We start from the raw sequence: 21,220 nt of genomic DNA, 5'->3' as shown, positions 1-21,220 counted from the left end.
TCACAACTGGGGAGGTGCAGAGGGGGAGGCTGCTACTGGCAGCTGGTGTGCACGGGCCAGGCAGGGCTGCTGCTCCGTTTCTTCCATTGCACAGGATGGCCCCTTACCACAAAGAACCACCCGATCCCAGATGTCAACAGTGCCGAGGCTGAGAAAAGTTGCACAGGACCACGAGCCCCATTAGGTCAGTGACTATGTCTAATTCATTTAGCTCTGTGTCCCCAGTTGCACAGTGTGAAGCCCGGTACACGGGAGACAGTTGATATGCTTTAAAGGGATGAATGAGGACTTGGAAGGCCTTGTGTCCCCTGGAGTCCCAGAGGTTTGGCTTGTAGGACATTTTGAATGGGCAGAAGAGATTTAGATGAACCTGAATGGTAAACGGCCAATTGGTAATTCCGGCCAAAGAAATTCCGACCCAGCTATTTTCCTTCCCAAGCAGGTGCTGGGGGGGGGGGCGGGCAAATGATCATGGCCACAGTCACCAGTGCATTCTGCTCATGTGGATACGGGACCCACCTTTATCTGGACAAGCAGGCTGGGGCAGGGGAACGTAGGTGCTGACAAGGAACGCCCTGTCAGCTGGGCCCTTGGGATTTGCCAAGCTGGGGCACAGCTGCTGTTGCCTTCCTGTTTTTCCCTTTCTGGTGGAATGAAGGAAACCCACTGAATGGCTATTTTTCCACTGACATTTACAGCAATGTGATAGGCCTTGGATTAATGAGGTCAAGCTCCAGTGTGAAATCTGCCCGATAACTTGAAGCCAGGCCAACAGGAAGACGTGGCTTGTTTTCTTTGGGCCATTTGATGTCTTTGGATGGCTTTGGCCAGGGAAGCAGGGGTCACAACTCTGTACAAAAGAAGGGAATGTTTCATGCCCCAGAATTATAGAGGCTGGAATTGTTGTCTCTTTTTCAATTTACCGGGATGGTTTATTTTAACGGGGACTCAGGAATAAGTAACTTGTTTGAGCAGAGGTTTACCGTGGGCCCCAGCTGCTACTAAGTATGGATCTGGGCTGTGAAAGCCTGTTTTTCTGGAGCTCTCTCTGGGACTTTGAAAAAAAAGATTGGCCCCACAGTGTGCTTGGACAGGTTAGTTAGAACTAATGCGGATGGGGGAAGGGATCTTGGACATATGCCTCCAACGTGCTCACGAATCATCTTGGGGTTCCTGTAAGATGCAGAACCCCATTCAGTAGGTCTGAGTCGTTCCAGTCTGCGTTTCTAACAAGCTCCCAAGGGGGAGCCATCCACTGGCTTGTGAACTGCACTTCGTGTAGCAAAGGTCTGGGAACCCCACGTCTACAGGTGAGGGGTCCCTGGTGTAGCCCGCATAAACACAGAGGCATTCCGCTTGTTACGCCTGTCGGCCCAGCCATCTGCCGTGCTGGCAGGCTCACAGAGGCACGTGTTTATTGCTTCTCTTCTGTGTGCCCAGGCCTGGGATCAAACATGGAAGCGAGGATGCACGTTCCCAAAAGCAGGAAGAGGGGTGGGGGACAGCTAGTGCTTCCAGCAATGGGCGTCCAGGGACACGCTGTTCCTGGGTCAGCTGATCACTGGGGGCCTGTTTAACATACAGATTCCTGGGTCCTAGCCCAACCCGCCTGTATCAGAACCCACCGGGCCCTGGGAATCTGTATTTTTAAAAAGTGGGCCAGGCTGGTGGAGGGGAAGCCAGCAGGAAGCGGCGGCGGCGCATGGAAGTGCCTTGCTCAGCAGGCGCGGTATGGAAAGTTGTAGAGTTGTGTACTGCTCTGTGGCACCCAGCAGAGGGAGGGGCCGAAACCTAGCCTGCTCCGCTTGCCAGGCTCTGCACCCTGCCAGGTTGCATCTGTCTGGAAGGAAGGGCATCTTTTTCATAATAGTAATAATAATTGTCAACATTTGGTACTGATTATGAGCCAAGCACTGTTTATTGAGCCCTTTTAGTCTTCCTGGCAAAGTGTAGAGGTGGCATTACTGCTACCCTGATTTTACTGCTAAGGAAAGTGAGGCACAGAGAGGTTCAGTGACTTACCCCAGGTCACACAGCCATTAAGTGCTGGAGGCAGGGTTTGAATACAGGACATCTGGCTTCAGCGTCCTTGCACTTAAATCATTATACCCTCTGGCTTTCCTTTGGGGCAAAAGTGCTGTTGTGCTTTGTGGGGCTGTCCCGACTCTGAAGGAGTGTCTTTTTCAATTTCTTTCCAAGATCAGGGAAAGGCTCACAGTGACCTTGGCTGCTCCTGGAGTTAGACCTGGGTTTGATTCCCCACCTCTACCACTTCCTCCAATCTTGAGCAAGTTACTCACTTCACCTCACTGAGCCTCAATCCCCCATGTGTAGAGTAAGAATAATAATAGCATGAGATGATGTGATTAACCATTTAGCTCCGCACACAGGACGTACTCGATACATATTAGCAATAGTTATTACATCAGTATTGGCCTGGGTGAGGATCGATGGCTTGAGAGCAGAGGGGATAGGTGTGCAGAGCCCTGTGTCATTTATGTCCCTGGAGGCCGAGCAGGGGTTGCTTTGCTCACCCAGGTTACTTACTTATGTCTGTGACTTACCTAGGCATCCTTCGCCTTTGCTTCTTGGCCCTGGTTGGAGGCCCCATGTCCATGCCAGCCTGGTGAGTTCTCAGAATTTCTTGGCTCCCAGACTGATTCAGAGTCTCAATCAGAACTGGCCTTATTTCCTCTCCTCCCAGAGCAAGTAAAAGGCATGCGTGCTCACACTTACTTTCTTCAGGGCTCTTGGTCCTTCTTGGTGACTGTCCCTGTCGCCAGGCTCCCTTCTGGAAGTCTGTAGACATCATTGGCTCCCCCATGAACTGGACAGAGTGCCAACGTTGCCTTATAGACATTGCCTATTACCTTATAAAAAAAATAGGGAAGATTTTCTCCCAAATTTCATTAGTTTTCTTCTTTCACATATAAAGCCAAGCTTTTGGTTTTTTTATTGCTGTATTTTATGCTTTTTAATTACGAAAAGAATACAAAATCATTATTAGCATCCAAACAGCACAGAAATGTGGAAAACAGAAAGTAAAATGTCCACAGCCTTCATCCCCAGCCACTCATTTCTTTTCCCCAGAAGGAATCCCTGGATTTTTTTTTTTTGAATCTTTCTATAAATTTCTTATATACATACAAACCCATATTCCTTTACGTGTCTATCCTTTTTTCTCTTTAACACACCTCTACAGCACTCTTGTGAAACCTCCTTTCTCCGCTGATTTATCGGAGCACATGTCGACACGTAGAGATACACAGGTCGGTCTTGAGGGCTGCGCGATATTGCAGTAATAAACATGTGTCATATTGGATTTTCTAGTTCTTCATGACAGTTAAGATTGTTTCCAGTTTTTTCCTTCTGCAACTCTGGTGCTGCCGTATCCCTCGGGTGTGGACTATCTCTTTGTCCACTGGCATGAGGTTATCCCTGTGGAAATTTCCCTGCAGTTTGAACTTGATGGGCACCGTCAGATTGTCCTCCCAAGAGTCTAGACCACTTTCTATTCCCTCAACAGTGTGTGCGAATGCCTCTTTCCCCACCCCCTTCTCCAACACCGCGTGGCAAACCACTTTGATTTTTGCCGGTCTGATAGGAATAAATTGAAAAGACTGTTTCTGAGTCAGGTGCCACATTAATTCAGATTTTATAACCTTTTAGACGGTGCCTACATAAGGATTGGTAAATATTCAAGAACTGCATTTTACCTGGCCCTGTGCTTGGAATTAGAGAGAGCAAATTAAATGAAGCCGGTCTCTGCTCTCAAGTTGATCCTTGTCTCCTGCAGACACGTGGAAAAATCAAATCAAAACAAAACAGTGCGGTTCAAATGTGCCAGAGGAATGCGTAAGCTAAGCTAACTCTTGCTCGGTAAACTCTATCTTCATGAATATCACGCATGAATTTGTAAAATACAGTATATACTGTGTCCTGGGGGGAGCGGTGGGCGTACTTGAATCCATTTTCAAAAGAAAATGACTTGGTTAGAAGCAAAACAAATCCTGCAGCTTACCCCTAGTGGGGAGAGCAGAAGAGGTGGGCAGTTAGGAAGTGGGGGGGGGGCAGGTGATTTTCAGACAGGCACTTTGGTGGTTTCTGGATTTACTAATGGAAACGCATTAGTCCAAGGAAGGTGGTGCAGAAACCCGGCTGAGTTTGTAGTGCTCATTACGCATCACTCACACCGGGGCAAATGTGTACGTTAGTCCAGAAACAGTGAGCGCAGAGGAGCAGAAAGCTGGATTTGAACGCACAACCCTGGCCCTCACAGAGACTGGCCATGCGTGGCAGGAATAGGTGGTTCCCCCAGGGGTCACAAGGAGGCGAGCTCCGGACGGTGCCCGCTGTAGGGCAGATGCACAGAATGGGTGTTCAGTGAATGAGAGGACATCGAAGATGTCTCTGTCTCGTAAAGGGGCCTCCTACTCAAAGAGAACCAATTAGAAAGGGTGTGATCACTTTATCTACCCACGTGGGGGGAGCCATGCCTTAGCTGTGCGTTTTCTTTGGACCACTGTCCTGATATCTCTTCATTCTCTTGGGACGGCTTAAGAACAATACAACACAGGGAACAGTTGAGAAGATCTGAAACTTCTGTGCAATGAACATGAGCATCATTTTACAACAGATCACACAGAGTGTGATGGGGCACACAGAGCCCGCTGGACGGCATTCAGAGTGGGCGCACACAGAGCCCGCTGGACGGCATTCAGAGTGGGCGCACACAGAGCCCGCTGGACGGCATTCAGAGTGGGCGCACACAGAGCCCGCTGGACGGCATGCAGAGTGGGCGCACACAGAGCTCCCTGGACGGCATGCAGAGTGGGCGCACACAGAGCCCCCTGGACGGCATGCAGAGTGGGCGCACACAGAGCCCGCTGGACGGCATGCAGAGTGGGCGCACACAGAGCCCCCTGGACGGCATGCAGAGTGGGCTCACACAGAGCCCGCTGGACGGCATTCAGAGTGGGCGCACACGGAGCCCGCTGGACGGCATGCAGAGTGGGCGCACACGGAGCCCGCTGGACGGCATGCAGAGTGGGCGCACACGGAGCCCGCTGGACGGCATGCAGAGTGGGGGCACACGGAGCCCGCTGGACGGCATGCAGAGTGGGCGCACACAGAGCCCGCTGGACGGCATGCAGAGTGGGCGCACACAGAGCCCCCTGGACGGCATGCAGAGTGGGCTCACACAGAGCCCGCTGGATGGCATTCAGAGTGGGCGCACACGGATCCCCCTGGACGGCATGCAGAGTGGGGGCACACAGAGCCCGCTGGACGGCATGCAGAGTGGGGGCACACGGATCCCCCTGGACGGCATGCAGAGTGGGGGCACACAGAGCCCGCTGGACGGCATGCAGAGTGGGCGCACACAGAGCCCGCTGGACGGCATGCAGAATGGGCGCACACAGAGCCCACTGGACAGCATGCAGAGCTGAAAAGAGACCGTGAAGCCAGGGGCAATCCTATGCTGCCCCTCCGTGGAAGGCAAGGCAGGGGCCTGGGGGCTGTGTCCAGGCCCTCGGTATGCCCCCACGTCCCCCATCAGCCTGATCTGTTCTGTCTGGTTTGATTCTCCAGCACTGGTTCCAAGCCAGGATCACTCCTTATGACCCAAGGATGGAATAATCTCAGCGAATTTTCAGTCTCTGGGTCTCCTGTCTCCTGTCCACCATCTCCCAGGAATACCTACTACGTGTGGGGGTGGCTGAGTGGTGGGATGTGAAGGTGGATGACGTATTCTCTTGCCTTTTGAGAGCATCTGGTCCAAGCGAAGAGGCAGATCTGAAACTAACAATTACTACAAAGTGTTGAGCACCGCTGGAGAGAGTGGTCACGTGCCTTGGAACTGGAGAGGAGGAGAAAGAAACCCATTTGGCACAGGGCAGATAAAGAACAACCCGGAGGGAAGAAAAGGAGCATTGAGACAATACTGTGTAAATGAGACAAGGCGAGTGTTGAGCACCGTGCCTGGAAAGCACTTAAGGGATGAGAGATACCATCATCCCAGCACTTGTACCAGCTCTCAAAGAACGAGGAGTATGCCGGGTAAAGGGAAAGAAGGGTATTGCCATCCCATGGAACAGAATGAATGAAGGTGAGGAGAGTGGGGTATGTGGTGTCGTGAAAATTGTGTGGGCTTCGTAGCAGAGAAATCTAAGTCTGTGTCCCAGTCCTGGTTCTGCCACTTTCTAATTGTGACTTTGGGCACGTCAAGATGAGCCTCCATGTCCTAATCTACCAATTGGGGATCATCCTATCTGTTTTTAAAGGCTGATTGTGGGGATTAAAGTTAATTTGCGTGTGGTAGCTGGCACATAGCAGAGCGTCAGCATATGGGGGCTACCATTGTGGAGGCGTGAAACCATCAGTCTGGTTCAGCGTAGCTGGAAAATGGAGCGTTAGCCGGTTGGGGATGGGGAGGGAGGTTGGGATGGCCAGAGAGAAAGCTAAAACGTCAAGGCCAGATACCGGATGGGCTGGACGGTGAGGCTGAGGAGTTTGGACCTGACTCTGGAGACAATGGGGAGGATTAAAGCCTTCCTTATGAGGGAAATCCTACAGGATCAGACCTAGTTTCAGAATGAACACTCTGCCAGTGGGGTGAATGGTGGATTGGAAGGTGAAGAATGGAGGTGAGGGAACCACTTTGGGAAATGCTGCATTCCACCATCCTGTCTTGGCAGCCGGCGGCTTGCATTAGCCTAGAAGAAGTTCTAGTAAGTCCTGCAGTCAGGCACCTTCTGAAGAGGCCGATTAGGGCAGTGAGTAAAAAGCATGGGCTTCGGTGTCAAGGCCAATGTGGATGTGAATCCTAGCCCTGTTGCCTACTGGCTGTGTAAACTTGGCAATTACTTAACCCCACTGAGTTGTAGTTAACCCTTCTGTACATGACGGTTAACAGTACCTTCCCCACAGGCTTGCTGTGGTGATAAATGTGGTGGTGTCGATAAAGCATCAGCTTTGCTCTAAGAATTCAGTAGGTGCTCAACAAAAGCTGATAATTAGAATTTTTTAAATGACATATTTGATCATGAAACCCTTTCTCTATGTAACACCTATTCTCCATCCCTGGAGCTACTGGTGTTCTACAGAAAACACCTTGCTTTAGACTTTTCTGGAGAAACAGCAGCACTTTTTGCTCCAAGAAATAGTAAGGAGCATTGCCAAGTTCTAACAGTGGTTCTTGGATGTACATGAAACTCAACTGGGGAGCTTTTAAAAATGTCAATGCCTGGCTGCACCCAGAACCAATTAAATTAGAGGTGGGACCCACACATCAGTGTTTTTTCCTAATTTTAACGATTTATTAAAGTAAAACAAATATAGGAAAGTATGCAGACCTTAAATGAATGAATCCTTCACAAACTGAACATGCCCACATAGCCCATATCCTGCTCAAAAAACAGAATATTACTAGTAAGCCTGCGACCCCTTTTATGTCCCTTTGCAGAAGCTCCTCCACCCCCAAACCATGATCCTGATGAATGTTAGAAGCATTTTGCCTACTGTTGAATTTCACACACGTGGAACCGTATAGTATGCTTCGTTGTGTGTGTTTGGCTTAGTTTGGTTAACATTGTGAGAGTCCCCCTACTGACGAGTGAGTAATTGTGAATTGTTCATTGTCTTTGCCGTACAATGTTCCCTTGTGTGACTGTACCGTAATTCTTTTCTAGACTATTGTTGGTGGGCACTTCGGATAGTTTACACACCTTAGCACAATTACAAACCGTGCTGTTAACATTCTAACAGTGCTGTTGACTCGCCTTTTGGGGAGTGTATGTAGAAATTTCTGTTGGGTATATTTCTAGGAATGAAATTGCTAGGTTAAAGCTGTCGAGCAGTTTTTACAAGTGGTTGTACCAATTTATATTCCCAGTGTATAAGAATTCTTGCCAACAATTGCTATTTTCTGTCTTAAAAGGTTTTTTGTTTTTTTTTCCGGCCATTCCGGTGGATATATAGTAGTCTTGCTCTGTGATCTTAATCTATGTTTCTAGCATCTCCCTGTGATTCCAGCACGTAGCCAAGTTTGCGAACCTCTTTCCTTTTTTGTTTCCCAAGATTTGATTTATTTATTTGAGAGAGAGAGAGAGAGAGAGAGAGAGAGAGCGAGAGCAGGAGCAGGGGCAGAGGGAGAAAGAGAAGCAGACTCCCCCCTGAGCAAGGAGCCTGACTCGGGGTTTGATCCCAGGACCCTGGGATCTCAACCTGAGCTGAAGGCAGATGCTCAACTGACTGAGTCCCCCAGGTGTCCCTGTGAAATGCTTTCCTAACAGGCTTTGAAAAGACAAAGCAGCCTTTAGTGGAACTGAATAAGGAGGGTTACAGTGGCCAGTGCCTCCCCATCGACTCCCTCTGATGTCTGTACCCAGAGTTTTGTATAGATCTGATCTGTGTAATCAGCCAGTGGAGGGTACTTTTGCTGTGGCAGGAGAGTACAGGGGTGCACCACACCTGACAGCCTGCCCCTCATTCCTGTGTCCTTGATGTGGGGCACGTGGGGCCCTCAGGAATGTTCTGGAAACTGGAAAGAGGCCATGGAGGGACTTCACTCTCTTCTTCCAATGTAAGACCTGAAAGAGAAGGGGAGGACTCAGGGAATGGCTAGTGGTCTATACGGATGTTGTCAGATGAAAAATCGGTCTTTCGGACCAGAGTTTAAGATTTTGTGTTGTGTTTTTGCTCCTCAAAGCTTGCCTGATCCTTGGCACTTGGAAGGTGCTCAAAATACAGCCACTGAAGGCAAGATGAGCGAGACCTACGTGACTGTCCCGGGTGGAAAGCACAACTCCCGTGAAGGCAGAGAAAGGCGTTGGTGGGGATTGAGCAGATCTGACAGCTTTCATTCTCTTCTTTGAGCTGCGTTGTGGCCCATACTTTGTTTGCTCATTTAGTTTCCCTTATGCCCTGGAGCAAAGTTACAGTAGCTGCTTTAAATACTTATCTGTTAACTGCAACCTCTGGGGGCATCTTGGGATAGATCTCTGTTGATTGCCTTTCCTCTTGAGTTTGGGTCACCTTTTCCTGTTTGTTTTAAAATTTTTTTTCTAGTAATTTTGGATTACATTCTGAACATTGTGAGTGAGACTTGAAGAGACTGCTGATTTTATTATGTTCCTCGGAACAGTAATGATTTCCTTTGTTTTATCAGGCAGTTAACGTGACTGAACTCAAACTTGAAACTCAATTTCCCCTGTGTGGGCAACAGCTCAAAATCTTTGTTCAGTTTCTTTGGCCTGAGTTGAGCTGCTGGGAACTTGTCCCATAAATGTACCATTCAGGGGGATTTGGGTGGAATTTATGCTCAGAGTTTGGGGCTACTGTTCTGTGGCTGTTTTCTGAGATACCTCTCCTCACTTTCTGGGTGTAGTTACCGAATTCTGCCTCTAACTGCTCAAGACAGGAAGAGTGTAGTTGTAACCACCGTGCACATTAATTGGGGCCTGTCCGTGGGGAAAAACCTATAAAAACATGGAAGTCGCCCTTTCTTTCTTTCAAATGTTGACTCCCCTCTATTTTCCGTATGTTTGTAATTGAACATAGTGCCTTCTAATAGGTTATGTGTGTGTGTGTGCGTGCGTAGTTTATAATAGTTATGTGTGAGACTGTAGGTCCAATAAGACTGTCTCTCCCATTACTAAAAGCAGAACCTTTCTGATCAATGGTTCATTAAGAAACCCCCAAAACCCCCTTATTTTACTGCCTAGCACAGAGTAGATGGCAATAAATATTTGTTTATTGAATAAATGCATGAGGCTCTAAATTTTATTTATTTATTTATTTATTTATTTATTTATTTATTTATTTATTTTTTAAAGATTTTATTTATTTATTCGACAGAGATAGAGACAGCCAGCGAGAGAGGGAACACAAGCAGGGGGAGTGGGAGAGGAAGAAGCAGGCTCATAGCGGAGGAGCCTGATGTAGGGCTCGATCCCATAACGCCGGGATCACGCCCTGAGCCCGAAGGCAAACGCTTAACCGCTGTGCCACCCAGGCGCCCTAGGCTCTAAATTTTAAAAACTGGAAGCGAATTGGGGAGAAAATTGCCAGAAGAAAAATCCCGAGACCAGCTGTAACTGGATGGTCCCTGGTATCAAGTTGGGAGGGTGTCCGGTAATTTGCTGGGGACAGTGTTGAGTGGAGGATGGCAAGGATATTGGGGCCCCGGATCGCTGAGGGTGGCCCACAGTGGCCCACAAAGTAAACCTGAGTTTTCAACACGAGGAGACAAACTCAGTTGTGACAGTAACATCACTCTCATGGGATGGAGTCTGCAGCTTACGGAGAACTTACCATGTTCAGCGGAAAGATGGCTGGTCAGAGGGGAGGCAGAGGTCTGCCTGGCGTTCTGTGCCCTCCCGAGGAGCCGAGGGGAGTGAATCAAAGTGAAGGAACTCTGGCTGGAGATCAAAGAGCAGGGGAAGTAATGTCGGGGCAGTCCCCACTGCAGTTTGCTCCTCTCTGCATGGTGACCTGGGAGGTCACGGACCCAGTACGCAGAAACTTCAAAGACTACATAATGCACGGAAATGTCTTTTACCCAAACGCAGAGCATCTGGAGACTTCCTGGCTTATTCTACTGAATTTCATCTCTCAGAAAGTAGAGGAGAAAGGACAGTGGCTGGGATGAGTCTGGCTCAGGAGTTACTGGGTAAAGTAAAAATGTGGAAGTGCCTACCCAGAAAGGGAATGCTGAGCCCACAGGGGTCTGGAAGGCAGGTTTTATGAAATGTAAGGGTGAGATTACAGTTGACCCTTGAACAACATGGGTTTGAACTCATGGGTTCGCATAACTGGATTTTTTTCCCATACGGTACGGTCCTATAAATGTATTTTTTCTTACGACTTTCTTATTAACATGTTCTCTTACTTTATTGCAAGGATACAGGATGTAATACGTAATAACATACAGAAGGTGTGTTTATGTTATCTTATGTTAGCTGTAAGGCTTCCGGTGAGCAGTGGGCAATTACGTTAAGTTTTTGGAGAGTCAAAAGGCATATGAGGATTTTCGAAGGTGTGGGGGTCAGCTCCCCTACCCCCTGCATTGCTCAGGGGTCAACTGTACATATATATCCTGTCCCAGCCTCCAAAAGTAGGGACAGCTCCAACAGTCAGGGAAGTTATGGCTTTGATCAGTTATCCTCACTCTGCATAGAGTTTGTTTTTCCTCCTTCATGGGTTCCTCTTCTTGCTACCAGTCAAGCTTCCGTGGGCCATCTTCCCTGTCTGACATTGTTTCTCTTCTTTTCAAGTAGGGAAGATATTAAAAATACTAAACCATCATGGCACAGGCATAGACCAATCAGAAGAGAGACTAGCTGAGCCAGGTGGCAGTCAGCTGTGGGAGCTGCCATCCTTTGCTTGAGCTGGCTACGAATACTGCTTCCTAGAATCCAGATCTCGTCAATTTAAGGGGTAGAAGAATGGAGTACAGTTCTTCCTACTCCCCTGAAGTTGTTAGAGAAGAGAGGGGGTTATTAGAGAAATTCCTACTGGAACCTGAGATCGTCTTGATTCTTGTCTACCATGGAGGCCACAGGGATTCCGTACTGTTGTTTGGATGATATATTGGGATTTGAGGGGCCCTGCCACTCAAGCTGATAACCGTCTAGGTGTTTGTGTTAAGACTAGAGGATTTTGAACATTGGGGCACAGGCGAGTATTGAAATCCAAGGTTAGGCAAGCATGTTGTAGAGCAGAGTTGCGTCCGAGCCACTCCTCACTGCTTTCCCCATGGCAGACATTACTAATCGATCACACCGCTCATTCCTCCTGTCTCTCTCTCTCTCTCTCTCTCTCACACACACACACACACACACACACACGCACGGTCCCAGAACCCCTCCTCTCACAGTGCTCCAAGTAGCCATCACCAACCCAAGAGTTGGTGCCACAGAGGAAAGCTTGGCCCATGATGTCATGTGGAAAGAGAGAGGCAGAGGACACGGAGGCCACTCTGGGCTTAGCCAGTATGAATGGCCATCCCCTGTTTGATAAATGCGTAACCCAGGAGGGCGTTTTGTGGCCACAGGTGGCCTCCTTTGGAAAATGATCCTTCCAGCTGCAAAGGGAGTTTTCTCTCTCCTTGCGAAGAGAGGGGGTGGACCACACTCACTCAAGCCTGGAGAAACAGTATGTGTAATTTGACTCCTGTTTCCCCGTGCTTAGCTGTTACATAAGCTCCTTTAGAAGCCTGGCTGTTGGGTGTAGCACCGTGACTGACTAATGTTCGTAGACCTCATGTCAGCTCTCTTTGTGTGTGCCCCATCCTCGGCACCTTCCCTCCGGCCCCTGCAGCCTCCCCCACGCTTGACATTCTTATCGACAAGCATGTGGGCCTCTCTGTGGGTTCAGGTTCACGGGGAGAAGCTCAGCGTGAAAGACTGATGTGTTCATGGGTTTTCCTTCACCTGCTCGAGCTGTGGTTTCCTTTGAAGTTTTCTTGGAGCTGAGCCTGAGAAAGCTGTCTCACCATCACAGGCAAGAATGAATCCAAAACATCATCAACCAGTATCTACTTGGAATAGCCCTTATAGGCCAGCTGGCCGGGTGGTTACCAAGTTCTGGGCTACAAATACACATGACAGGGTGCTTGCTCCGAATACAGGTGATCTGTCGGCCAGGCCAGCATCGAGGCTCACTGGGCCAGTCCCACTCACCAGCCCACATGGGTAGTAGGACCTTCTCTGTCCGCAGCCTCATGAGTGGCCTTGGAGTTCCTGGTGGTGGGGACCCCAGCATTGTGCCACGGCTGGGCTTTGCTCAATTGTCAGTATTAGCTTTTCCTCATGCCAGGCTTATCCCACCTCTTCATTCAGTGCTTGTCCGTGATCCCAGCTCTGCCCTCTAGAGACTTGGAAAATAGCTCATGACTTTTGTTAAGGCCTGGTCCTATACTGCCAATATGGCCCAGCCAGTTCAGTCGGAGGTCCTCTGGGCTCTGATTATCCCCAGTGCTGGACATGATTCTTTTCCCAAGAAAGTTCAAGTTGCACTAATTACTTGATCCCTCCTTGCTCTTGTTGAACTTGTGGGTGTTGAATCCTGACACCCTCCCCTGTCCCGATCCCCCTCAAAGCCTTGCCAAATTGGGTCATAGTAAATGGGCTTCAAGAGACAATGACAAGTCAGGGCCAAGCGCAGGGCCACCACTCAGAGGTCTGAATGAAGGAGCACAGCTGGGAGAGGCAGACTCGAGGAGCAGGCTGTTGGGGGCTTGAGTCCCACAACAGATAAAACCAGAATGCCTGTGTAGAATGACCGTGCTCGAAGTCTAGAAGGTACATTCCAGCCGGGCTAGGATAGTGAGTCCATAAAATCCCATGAGGATGGGCTTGAGGGTGACAAAGCTAATTTCTCCCTCAGATATTTGGAGCACCAAAGGCCCCAGAAGTCTCTTCGCTCAGGAGTAAAACATTTTTATACTGGGGCAGGGGGGGTATATGCTGTTATTCAAAGCAGTGTGTTGTGGGAGGATGGGGGTGTATATCCTTTAGGAGAGAAAGTGGGTCCCAGGTGAGCTCGAGGAGGGGGGCAAGCCAGCGCTGTTTGTTTTGTTTTCGTCTTCCCCTCGTGCTCAGCAGCACAGGAAGCACGAGGAGAAAGCACTCACGGTCTTCCTCTAGGCTGCTGCCAATATTGTGTGGAGAAGAATAGCTGAAGAACAAGAAAAAAATCGTAACATTTTCTTTTGACGGTGTGAACTTTGAGACACTGTCTGACTCATGTTTTAAAGACTCTTCAATTTGAATTCACCTTCCTCCGTGTTGTTTTTCTCAAGGCACTAGGCTCGAGTCCAAAGATGTGTCAGCCAGCTTCTCCCCTGGCATTGAGGCATCTCAAGGCCCCGGCCCCCCTCCTCCCCTCCTGGGGTGGGGGGGCTGCTGACGGAACCTAGCTTTGGCCTTCCCACCCTTCCTCAAGGCTGGCCTTCAGCCGGGGGCGGAGTGGCGGTCCCTGGAACCGTGCCCCCGCAAGAGGCCACTCGCCGTGCTTCAGAAAGCACTTCCTTCTGGGGTCCCCATTCCTGCATCCCGAAAAGCAGCATGCTGTCTGTTAGGGTCCTTTGGGCTACAGGTAACTAAATTCAATTCAACTGGCTTGAATAATAAAAGGGGGTTTTGTTGGTTTGGATCACCGAAGTCCAGAAGCCCTAAGTGAAAGGACCCCATTTCCCTTCCTCTGGCTCCCAAGTATTGGCTTCACCTCAAGGCTGGCTTCCTGCTGCAACTGGGGTTCATGCTTCCATTTCAGGGGTGATGGGAAAAGAGAGCTACTGACTGGGACCAGTTTAGGTCATGTGCCTCCCCCCAGCCCAGCAGCAGGACTGGGCTTAGGCCCTTGCTGGCAGGTTCTGGCCAAGCGGGGGCCCAGCACAGAGTAATGCTAGGGGAGCTACAAAGACCACCAGCGCACTGTGCCTTTCAGTGGACCCATGCCTTTCTTCCTTTTCCTGTTTCCCCGGAGGCATATCATTGCCCAAACACCACTCCTGTAATGGTCTTCTTTTTCATTTTCGAGGAGGGGGGGGTTCTGTAGAGTGTCCTCCCCAGTCCCTCCTCCACCCCCAGCACTCTTCTTCACCCTTTCCCCTTGAGGCTCAGCTTTCTGGAGGGCAGCCCCTGCTTCCCTAGTTGTGCACTGACTTGGTTTCTCCCTGAGCAGACAGCAAGGGTTAGCGGATGCGCCAAGAAGAATTAAGCTCAGACTTTGTCAGACAGGAACCAGAGGCTGAATCAAGGCTCACCCCAAATGCCTGTCCTGGCCCACTGGGGTCAAGTGGCTTGGCCTCAGACTTCCTGCTGTCCACAATCAGGCTATTTTGTTTCATCTACCCGACCTCATACAGCCACTTGTGGGAAAATTAAGTACCCTGCCCTATTTCCCCTTGCTTCTGATTTCTCTCCTTATATCACACACACTTCCTGGATAATCTCACCTCAACCTGGCCTCTGCAGACCATTTCCACACCTGCCTCGTCAGCCTGGCCGCTGCACTGACTCGTGGCCCCACGTGCCCAGTTCTCTGCGGGCTGGTCTGTTTGGATGTTCCCACAAAACAGCGGGCTCAGTATCTCTCCACGGAGCTGGTTTTCCTCCGAATGAGGTCCTCCTCCTTGGGGATCCCCTGTAAGTGTTGATGATGTTGCTCTCCCAGGTCCTGACCGTTGGGGCTGCGTCCCTAACACCATCCAGGGTTTCCTCTGGAAGTGTGCACAGGTGCACCCGGGTCTCAGAGGGGGCCAGGCCACAGCTCCTGGGGGCCGGGACTTCTGTGGGCTGCCCCAGAACCCAGGCAGGTGCCCCGTCTTGGGGGCCGCCCAGCTGCTGTGTTAGCACGATGGCAATTCTTTAATTAGACCAAGCAGGGTTTTCTCGGACGGGGGTGGGAGGAGGTGTGTGGGTCTATTGGGGGAAAGTAGGTCACCTGAAAACCAGCAGTCAAGAGGGAGCTGTCCTGGAGCCCCAGCTCCAGGGAACCCAGAGGGGTGAGGCAGGAGGGGGTGGCAGAGAGAGCAAAGTCAGAGGAAAATCTGCTCTGGCCCCTTTTACTGGCCCTTGGGAGGCATTGTCCTCATCTTGCTCCAGGGGGCTGGGCAACTAACTGCCCTTGATTCCTTCCTCCCGAACAAACTGCCCTAGCCAAGGAGCGCATTGCAGTGAGTGCCGTCCGTCTGCCTGCGGCCTGCTCCTATGGGGCCCGGGGAGGGAGTACTGTCCTGGGAATCACACCCATGGCTTGAGTTACTGTTCAGTCTCTGTTTCCTTGGAGCATGTTCCCCTCTCCCTCGTGCCTCTGTTTTGTCATCCATCCACTGGTCGGGTCCGTGCCTGTCTTCTGCCCTGCTGTAACCCTAGCCCTTAGCGAATTCCCGGCATGTGCTAGGTGCCCATTAGATAGTTGTCAGATGAAATCATGAGTTCATATGAGTGCTTCTCTTATAAGATTGTCATCAAGGATCAGTAGCCAGGTGGATTTCCCCAATGCCAATCCCTTACAGTTTTGCCAACATTGAATCCCATCATTAGTTCATTTTTTGGCTACCACCTTGTTAGTTTTCCACTGAAGTAGATTTATTTAAAAAGGACATTTTATATCACCACCATAAGTAAACAGTAACTGTGAAAACAAAGTCACGGAAAACAAAACAATGTTTTTGCGTTCTATCCCAGACGCCCTTGCTTGCCCAAGGCTATGAGCCCGAGGCCCGCCTTCTCTTTGTTTGCAAGGGAGAGTGACACGGTTCTAAGGATGGATGTTTAAGGTCTATTAGTACCCAGCTGACACTTTCTTCTGGGGAAAACCTGGTAGATTAAAAAAGAAGCGAGGAACATAACTTGCTCTTTCTGTGAGTCCAAGGTATGTGAAATCTTGTCGCAAACTTTTGAAAATTCCTTCGGAGTGGATTCTCTTTCCACACTTAGGGAAACACTTGGCTGAGATGATGGCTGGGGAGTCCTTAGAAAAGGTTTAAGGGCTTTAATTAACAGGGTAAGTGATTGGTATGCTTATTCTTATCTTTAGTCTTGGCGGGGTTTCGGTACCTCCCACTTAAGCAGGTGATCAGTAAACGCCCAACAGAGCAAAAAGGAGTAACTGTGTACAGAATGTTAGGGCCCCAGGCAATCTCACAGAGTACTCAGGCCAATCTGGCAAAAGTGGAAATGGTGTTCTCCAGCGCACGATGGAGAATCTGCCACTCCGGAGACCACAAGCCCCTTGCTGACTTGCTTGCTGGACTGCTCTGGAGGCTGGGTGTCTGTCTTTTGGGTACACAGCCCTCTTCCCCTCCACCAGGGTCCTGTTCTTCAATGGGGAAACACGTAGACTCTCTTCTCTTTGTTTCTGGATATTTGGAGACTGCTGTCTCGTTCTGCCTAAGACAGGGCTCGCAAACTCAGGTGACCTCAGGAGCTAGCAAGTGGTATTAGTGCAGGAGGTCAGGTGGGGTAAGGAGGGGGCAGTCTTACTCTGTATTTGCAGATTGTTGCCGTAGGAGCCCGGCATGGCCAGGTGCTGAGATGGTCTCGGAAAACCTGAACATCTGATTTTGGATATTAAAGCTTCAAGTTTTAAATGTTAGCAGTACATCACTATATTGTAAAACATGGTGGGGTCCAAAGCCCACCCAACGAACCAGCCAAACATGATGGGGACCAGGGGGCTTCCTGGTTAAGTCTGGCGCCTAGCCACAAACTGCTCCCTGTTGCCCCGAAGACTTCTGTTTGTTCTGGGCTGAGCAGCCCCATCCTCCTCAAGCCACGTTTCTGAGTGTCGGTTCCTAGAATTCCCTCCGTGGTGACTAGTCCCTCTGCCTGCCTTTGAACATTGGCGAGCTCCCTCTCAGCCCATGTCTGTCCTTTTCATCTGGCAAACTCCTACTCATCGTTTCAGCTGTCCCCTACTCTGGAGCGCTTTCCTCATCGCCTCAGGCCGACTGGCCCTGCATTTTCTAGCTGTGACGTGGTGTTGTTGGGTAAACTGCTTAATCTCTCTGTGCCTCAGTTTCCTTCTCTGTGAAATGGGGATGACGATAGTACCTACCTCATTAGATTGTCAAGGGGATTAAAAGAATTTGTAGATACATTGATAGGCAGATGAACAGACAGGGGTTTCCTAGAAGGCAGAGCTAGTCCCTGATCCATCTCTGAATCAGGGCTTGTCACAGAGCAGGCGTCCATTAAATGTTAGATCACTTGAGGAAGTGGGGAGAAGTCAACATGTGATCCACTAGCTCCCAGTGAGCTCTGACCGTCATGATATGATGGTTGTGAATTCAACTCTTCCGAACTCCTTACTTTTTAAAAAGGCAACCAAAGTGTCTGTCTAAATGGCTAAAATACAAAAACAGCAACACCACCAAATGCAGAGAAATTGGATCATTCGTGCACTGCTGGTGGGAACGAGAAATGGTACAGTCACTCTGGAAAACAGAGTTTGACAGTTTGTTGTTTTTTTGTTTTTTTTATAAAACTAATCATATAATTACCAAATGATCCAGCTGTTGTACTCTTGGGCATTTACTCCAAAAAAGTGAAAACTTATATTCGCATGAAGCCTGCACATGAAGGTAATAGCCCCAAACTGGAAACAGCCCAGACATTCTGCAGCGAGTGAATGTTAAGCACACAGTGGTACGTTCACACAATGGAATACTACTCGGCAATAAAGAGGAACGGACTATGGGTGCACACAACAACCTGGATGAATCTCAGGGGAATGACGCTGAGTGAAAAAGTCAATCCCAAAAGGCTACCTACTGTCTGGTTCTCTTGATATAACATTTTTGGAGTGACACAGTTCTAGAGATGGGGATCAGTTGATTGCCAAGGGCAAGGACAAGAGTGCTTGGAGAGAGAGGGGTTAGGGAATCCTTGTGTGATGGAACCGTTTGTATCTTGACTGTGGTGGTGGACGCACGAATCTACACATATGATGAAATTGTGTTAAACTAAAACACACACACACACAAAGCAGTACATGTAAAACCAGGGAATTCTGAATAGATTGATAGGTTGTATCAATATCAGGTTCCTGGTTGTGATATTGACTATAGTTTTGCAGGATGTTATCATGGGGATAAACTAGGCAAAGGCTGCATATTATTTGCTACAATTGCGTGTGAACCTACAATGATCTCAAAATAAAAAGTGTAATTAATTAATTAATTTAAAAAGCATTACAAGGTATCCACAACAAAACAAAATAAAAGCAACCAAAGGCGGTTGGCTTGTTCTTTTTGCTGAGCCTTGCCTTGGCTTATGTTTACCTTGGAAGTCAGGTTCACTCAGACCCTGAAGACCTTTGCCCTCTGGGCATGACCAAGCCAACTCCTTCCCCATTTGCTTGTCTGCCCTCCAGTCTCAGAGCTGGGAGGGACCTGAGGAACAATCTGAGCTCCCAGGGGTGCAGGCTAATGCTGAATCCTGGTCTTAGCCTCTTGAGAATGGGCAGTCCGGGAGTGAAGCAGGGAGCCCAGAAGGTCAGCAATCACTCCTTGAAGCCCAGGGCTGTCCTGACCCCCAGGGACCAACAGGCGTTTCCGTATTACCCAGATGCAGACTTGTGCCGGTCTTTCTCTTGCCCAACACCCCACAACTCTCCACCAGCCTTGCCTGTGGGGTCCCAGATGGGCTGAGTTTACATGTCCCTGCTCTTTTCCCTCCAAGCTCTTTCTCTCTGCTATTAGGTATATAACTTTTTTGGCCAGCTCTTTTTATTCCTATCAATTCTGGGAGGTGGAGACAATATTTTACAGGTGGGAAAACAGGCTTAAAGAGATTGAAGTGATTGTTCCAAGACCCTTTCCCCATGTGTCTGAGAGCCCATAGGGTTTGTGCCAAATGAAGACAGGGACCAGTTTGCACCGGACTGAAATTTTGTTGACTTCATGTCGTCTAAGGGTCTGTGAGAGCAAAAAGTGTGATTAAAAAAAAAAAAAATTAAGGTCATCCAAAGAGGAAAACTTCAACTAAGATTTTCTAGGTCTCAGTAGTTCAGCAATACTAAACTTTCTGGTCTTAGGACCCCTTTGTACTCTTAAAATTAAGGGTGCCCAAGAGCTTTCGCTTATGTGGATGTTATCGTCAAATTTACCATGTAATAAAATACTGAGAAATTGAAAATATGGCATTAATGCCTTTAAAAATAACAACAAACCCCTTATGTGTTATAACAATATAACAACTGTATATAAAATAACAATGTAACCCCCCCAAATTAATAATTCTGTGGCATGATGAAGGTGTTAACCTAAGGCCACGGTGGCAATGATATTGCAATAGATAAGTGTATCGGATCCACACTTCCTAAGCCTTAGACTTACGCAATGTGATAGGTCAATTCTATCTTAAAAAAAAAAAAAAAAAAGAAAGAAAATATAATAGACAAAGCGAGTGTTTGGAACACGGGGCGAGTACGACGCTCAGATGGGAGTTTTGAGCCTGACCAGCGTGTCCATCTGTGTCTCTCTCCCCGCACAGGCCCCACCATGACGCCCCAGCCCCGCAGGAGCCCCCGCGCCGCCCTGGCCCCCGGCGCCCCGTGCTAGGCCCCCCGCCCCGCCCCCGCCAGGGTGTGGGGAGGCGCCAAGGCCATGGCCAGCCACGTGGACCTGCTGACCGAGCTGCAGCTGCTGGAGAAGGTGCCCACGCTGGAGCGGCTGCGCGCCGCCCAGAAGCGCCGGGCCCAGCAGCTGAAGAAGTGGGCGCAGTACGAGCAGGACCTGCAGCACCGCAAGCGCAAGCACGAGCGGAAGCGCAGCGCGGGCGGCCGCCGGAAGAAGGTGGCCTTCGAGGCCAGCGTGGCCCTGCTGGAGGCCTCCCTGAGGAACGACGCCGAGGAAGGTAGGCCCCTCTGCTCCCGGGCCGCTCGGCTCTCGCCCCGGGTGCCTCCTGCCCGGCCGAGGGGTGGGCGCGGTGGGGGGGGTGGGGTGCTGGCCCCCGGGGTCTGCGGCGCGGAGGAGGGGGGCGCGCTGGGCCGGGCCGTCTCCCGGGTTCTCCCCGGTTCTCCCCGGGTCGGGCGGACCCGGCACGTGCTGGGCTGGCAAGGGCACGTTCCCAGGCCGGGCTCTGAATTGATCTTCGACTTTCTTTTGGAAATCAGGATTCCAGCCTTTGGCTAATGAACATCACACTAAGCTTCTGTCCCTCCTCCGAATGTGCCCCCACGTCGCACTTCTTGCACGTGATTGTTCTAGATGTGGCGAACATCTAGAATTGGATCTGGTCTTGCTCCTCCAGGAGCTCGCTACTCGGAGGATCTGGCATTTCTTAAGCCCGTCCTGTGAGCCAGGCCAGCCGCGCCGGGCGCTGCGTGTGCTGTTGGGGTTTACTGGGCTTCGGCGGCGGCCTGGGTGCTGTAGGGCCGCGGTTAATGGCACAGACCTGCACTTCGACTGCCCTCGCTTCTGAGGCTGGTTTTGTTGGTTGTTCCCGGTGTGACTGGCGAGTTGGCAAGTCATTTGGGCTCCCCGGACCTTGGTTTCCACCCCCGTAAAATGGGGATAAATACTAGTATCCGTCTCAAGGGCTTACTGTGAGCATTAAATTAGCTAATACCGCTAAGTTATTGGATAGGCGAGGTCCCCCGGACTCTGTGAGTGGTTATTAGTATGTTTCATTATGTGATTCTTATATTTTATTTCATTGTATTTACAGAACAAATGTATGTTTATATACATATTTGTATAATATCACAT

The 21,220-nt window shown here is 49.8% G+C and overlaps 1 protein-coding gene across 3 annotated transcripts in view; it reads left to right on the top strand.

Moving 5' to 3' along the window:
• The window catches only part of PPP1R16B (protein phosphatase 1 regulatory subunit 16B), a 92,239-nt gene that overhangs the window by 5,517 nt on the left and 65,502 nt on the right, over positions 1 to 21,220 (top strand). For all 3 annotated transcript variants that reach the window (XM_087853582.1, XM_045804614.2, XM_045804616.2), the window contains exon 2: positions 20,004 to 20,366. In XM_087853582.1, the coding sequence (XP_087709708.1) occupies positions 20,117 to 20,366 (250 nt within the window). In that variant the 5' untranslated portion in view covers positions 20,004 to 20,116. The remainder of the gene's footprint in view (positions 1 to 20,003; positions 20,367 to 21,220) is intronic.

Source organism: Ursus americanus, chromosome 22 (genome assembly GCF_024610735.1).
Source record: "Ursus americanus isolate L20-20 chromosome 22, mUrsAme1.1.p, whole genome shotgun sequence".
In the NCBI taxonomy this organism is placed as follows: Eukaryota; Metazoa; Chordata; class Mammalia; order Carnivora; family Ursidae; genus Ursus; species Ursus americanus.
The sequence above is the reverse complement of the archived record's forward strand: the minus strand, read 5'-3'. Positions and strand labels throughout refer to the sequence as shown.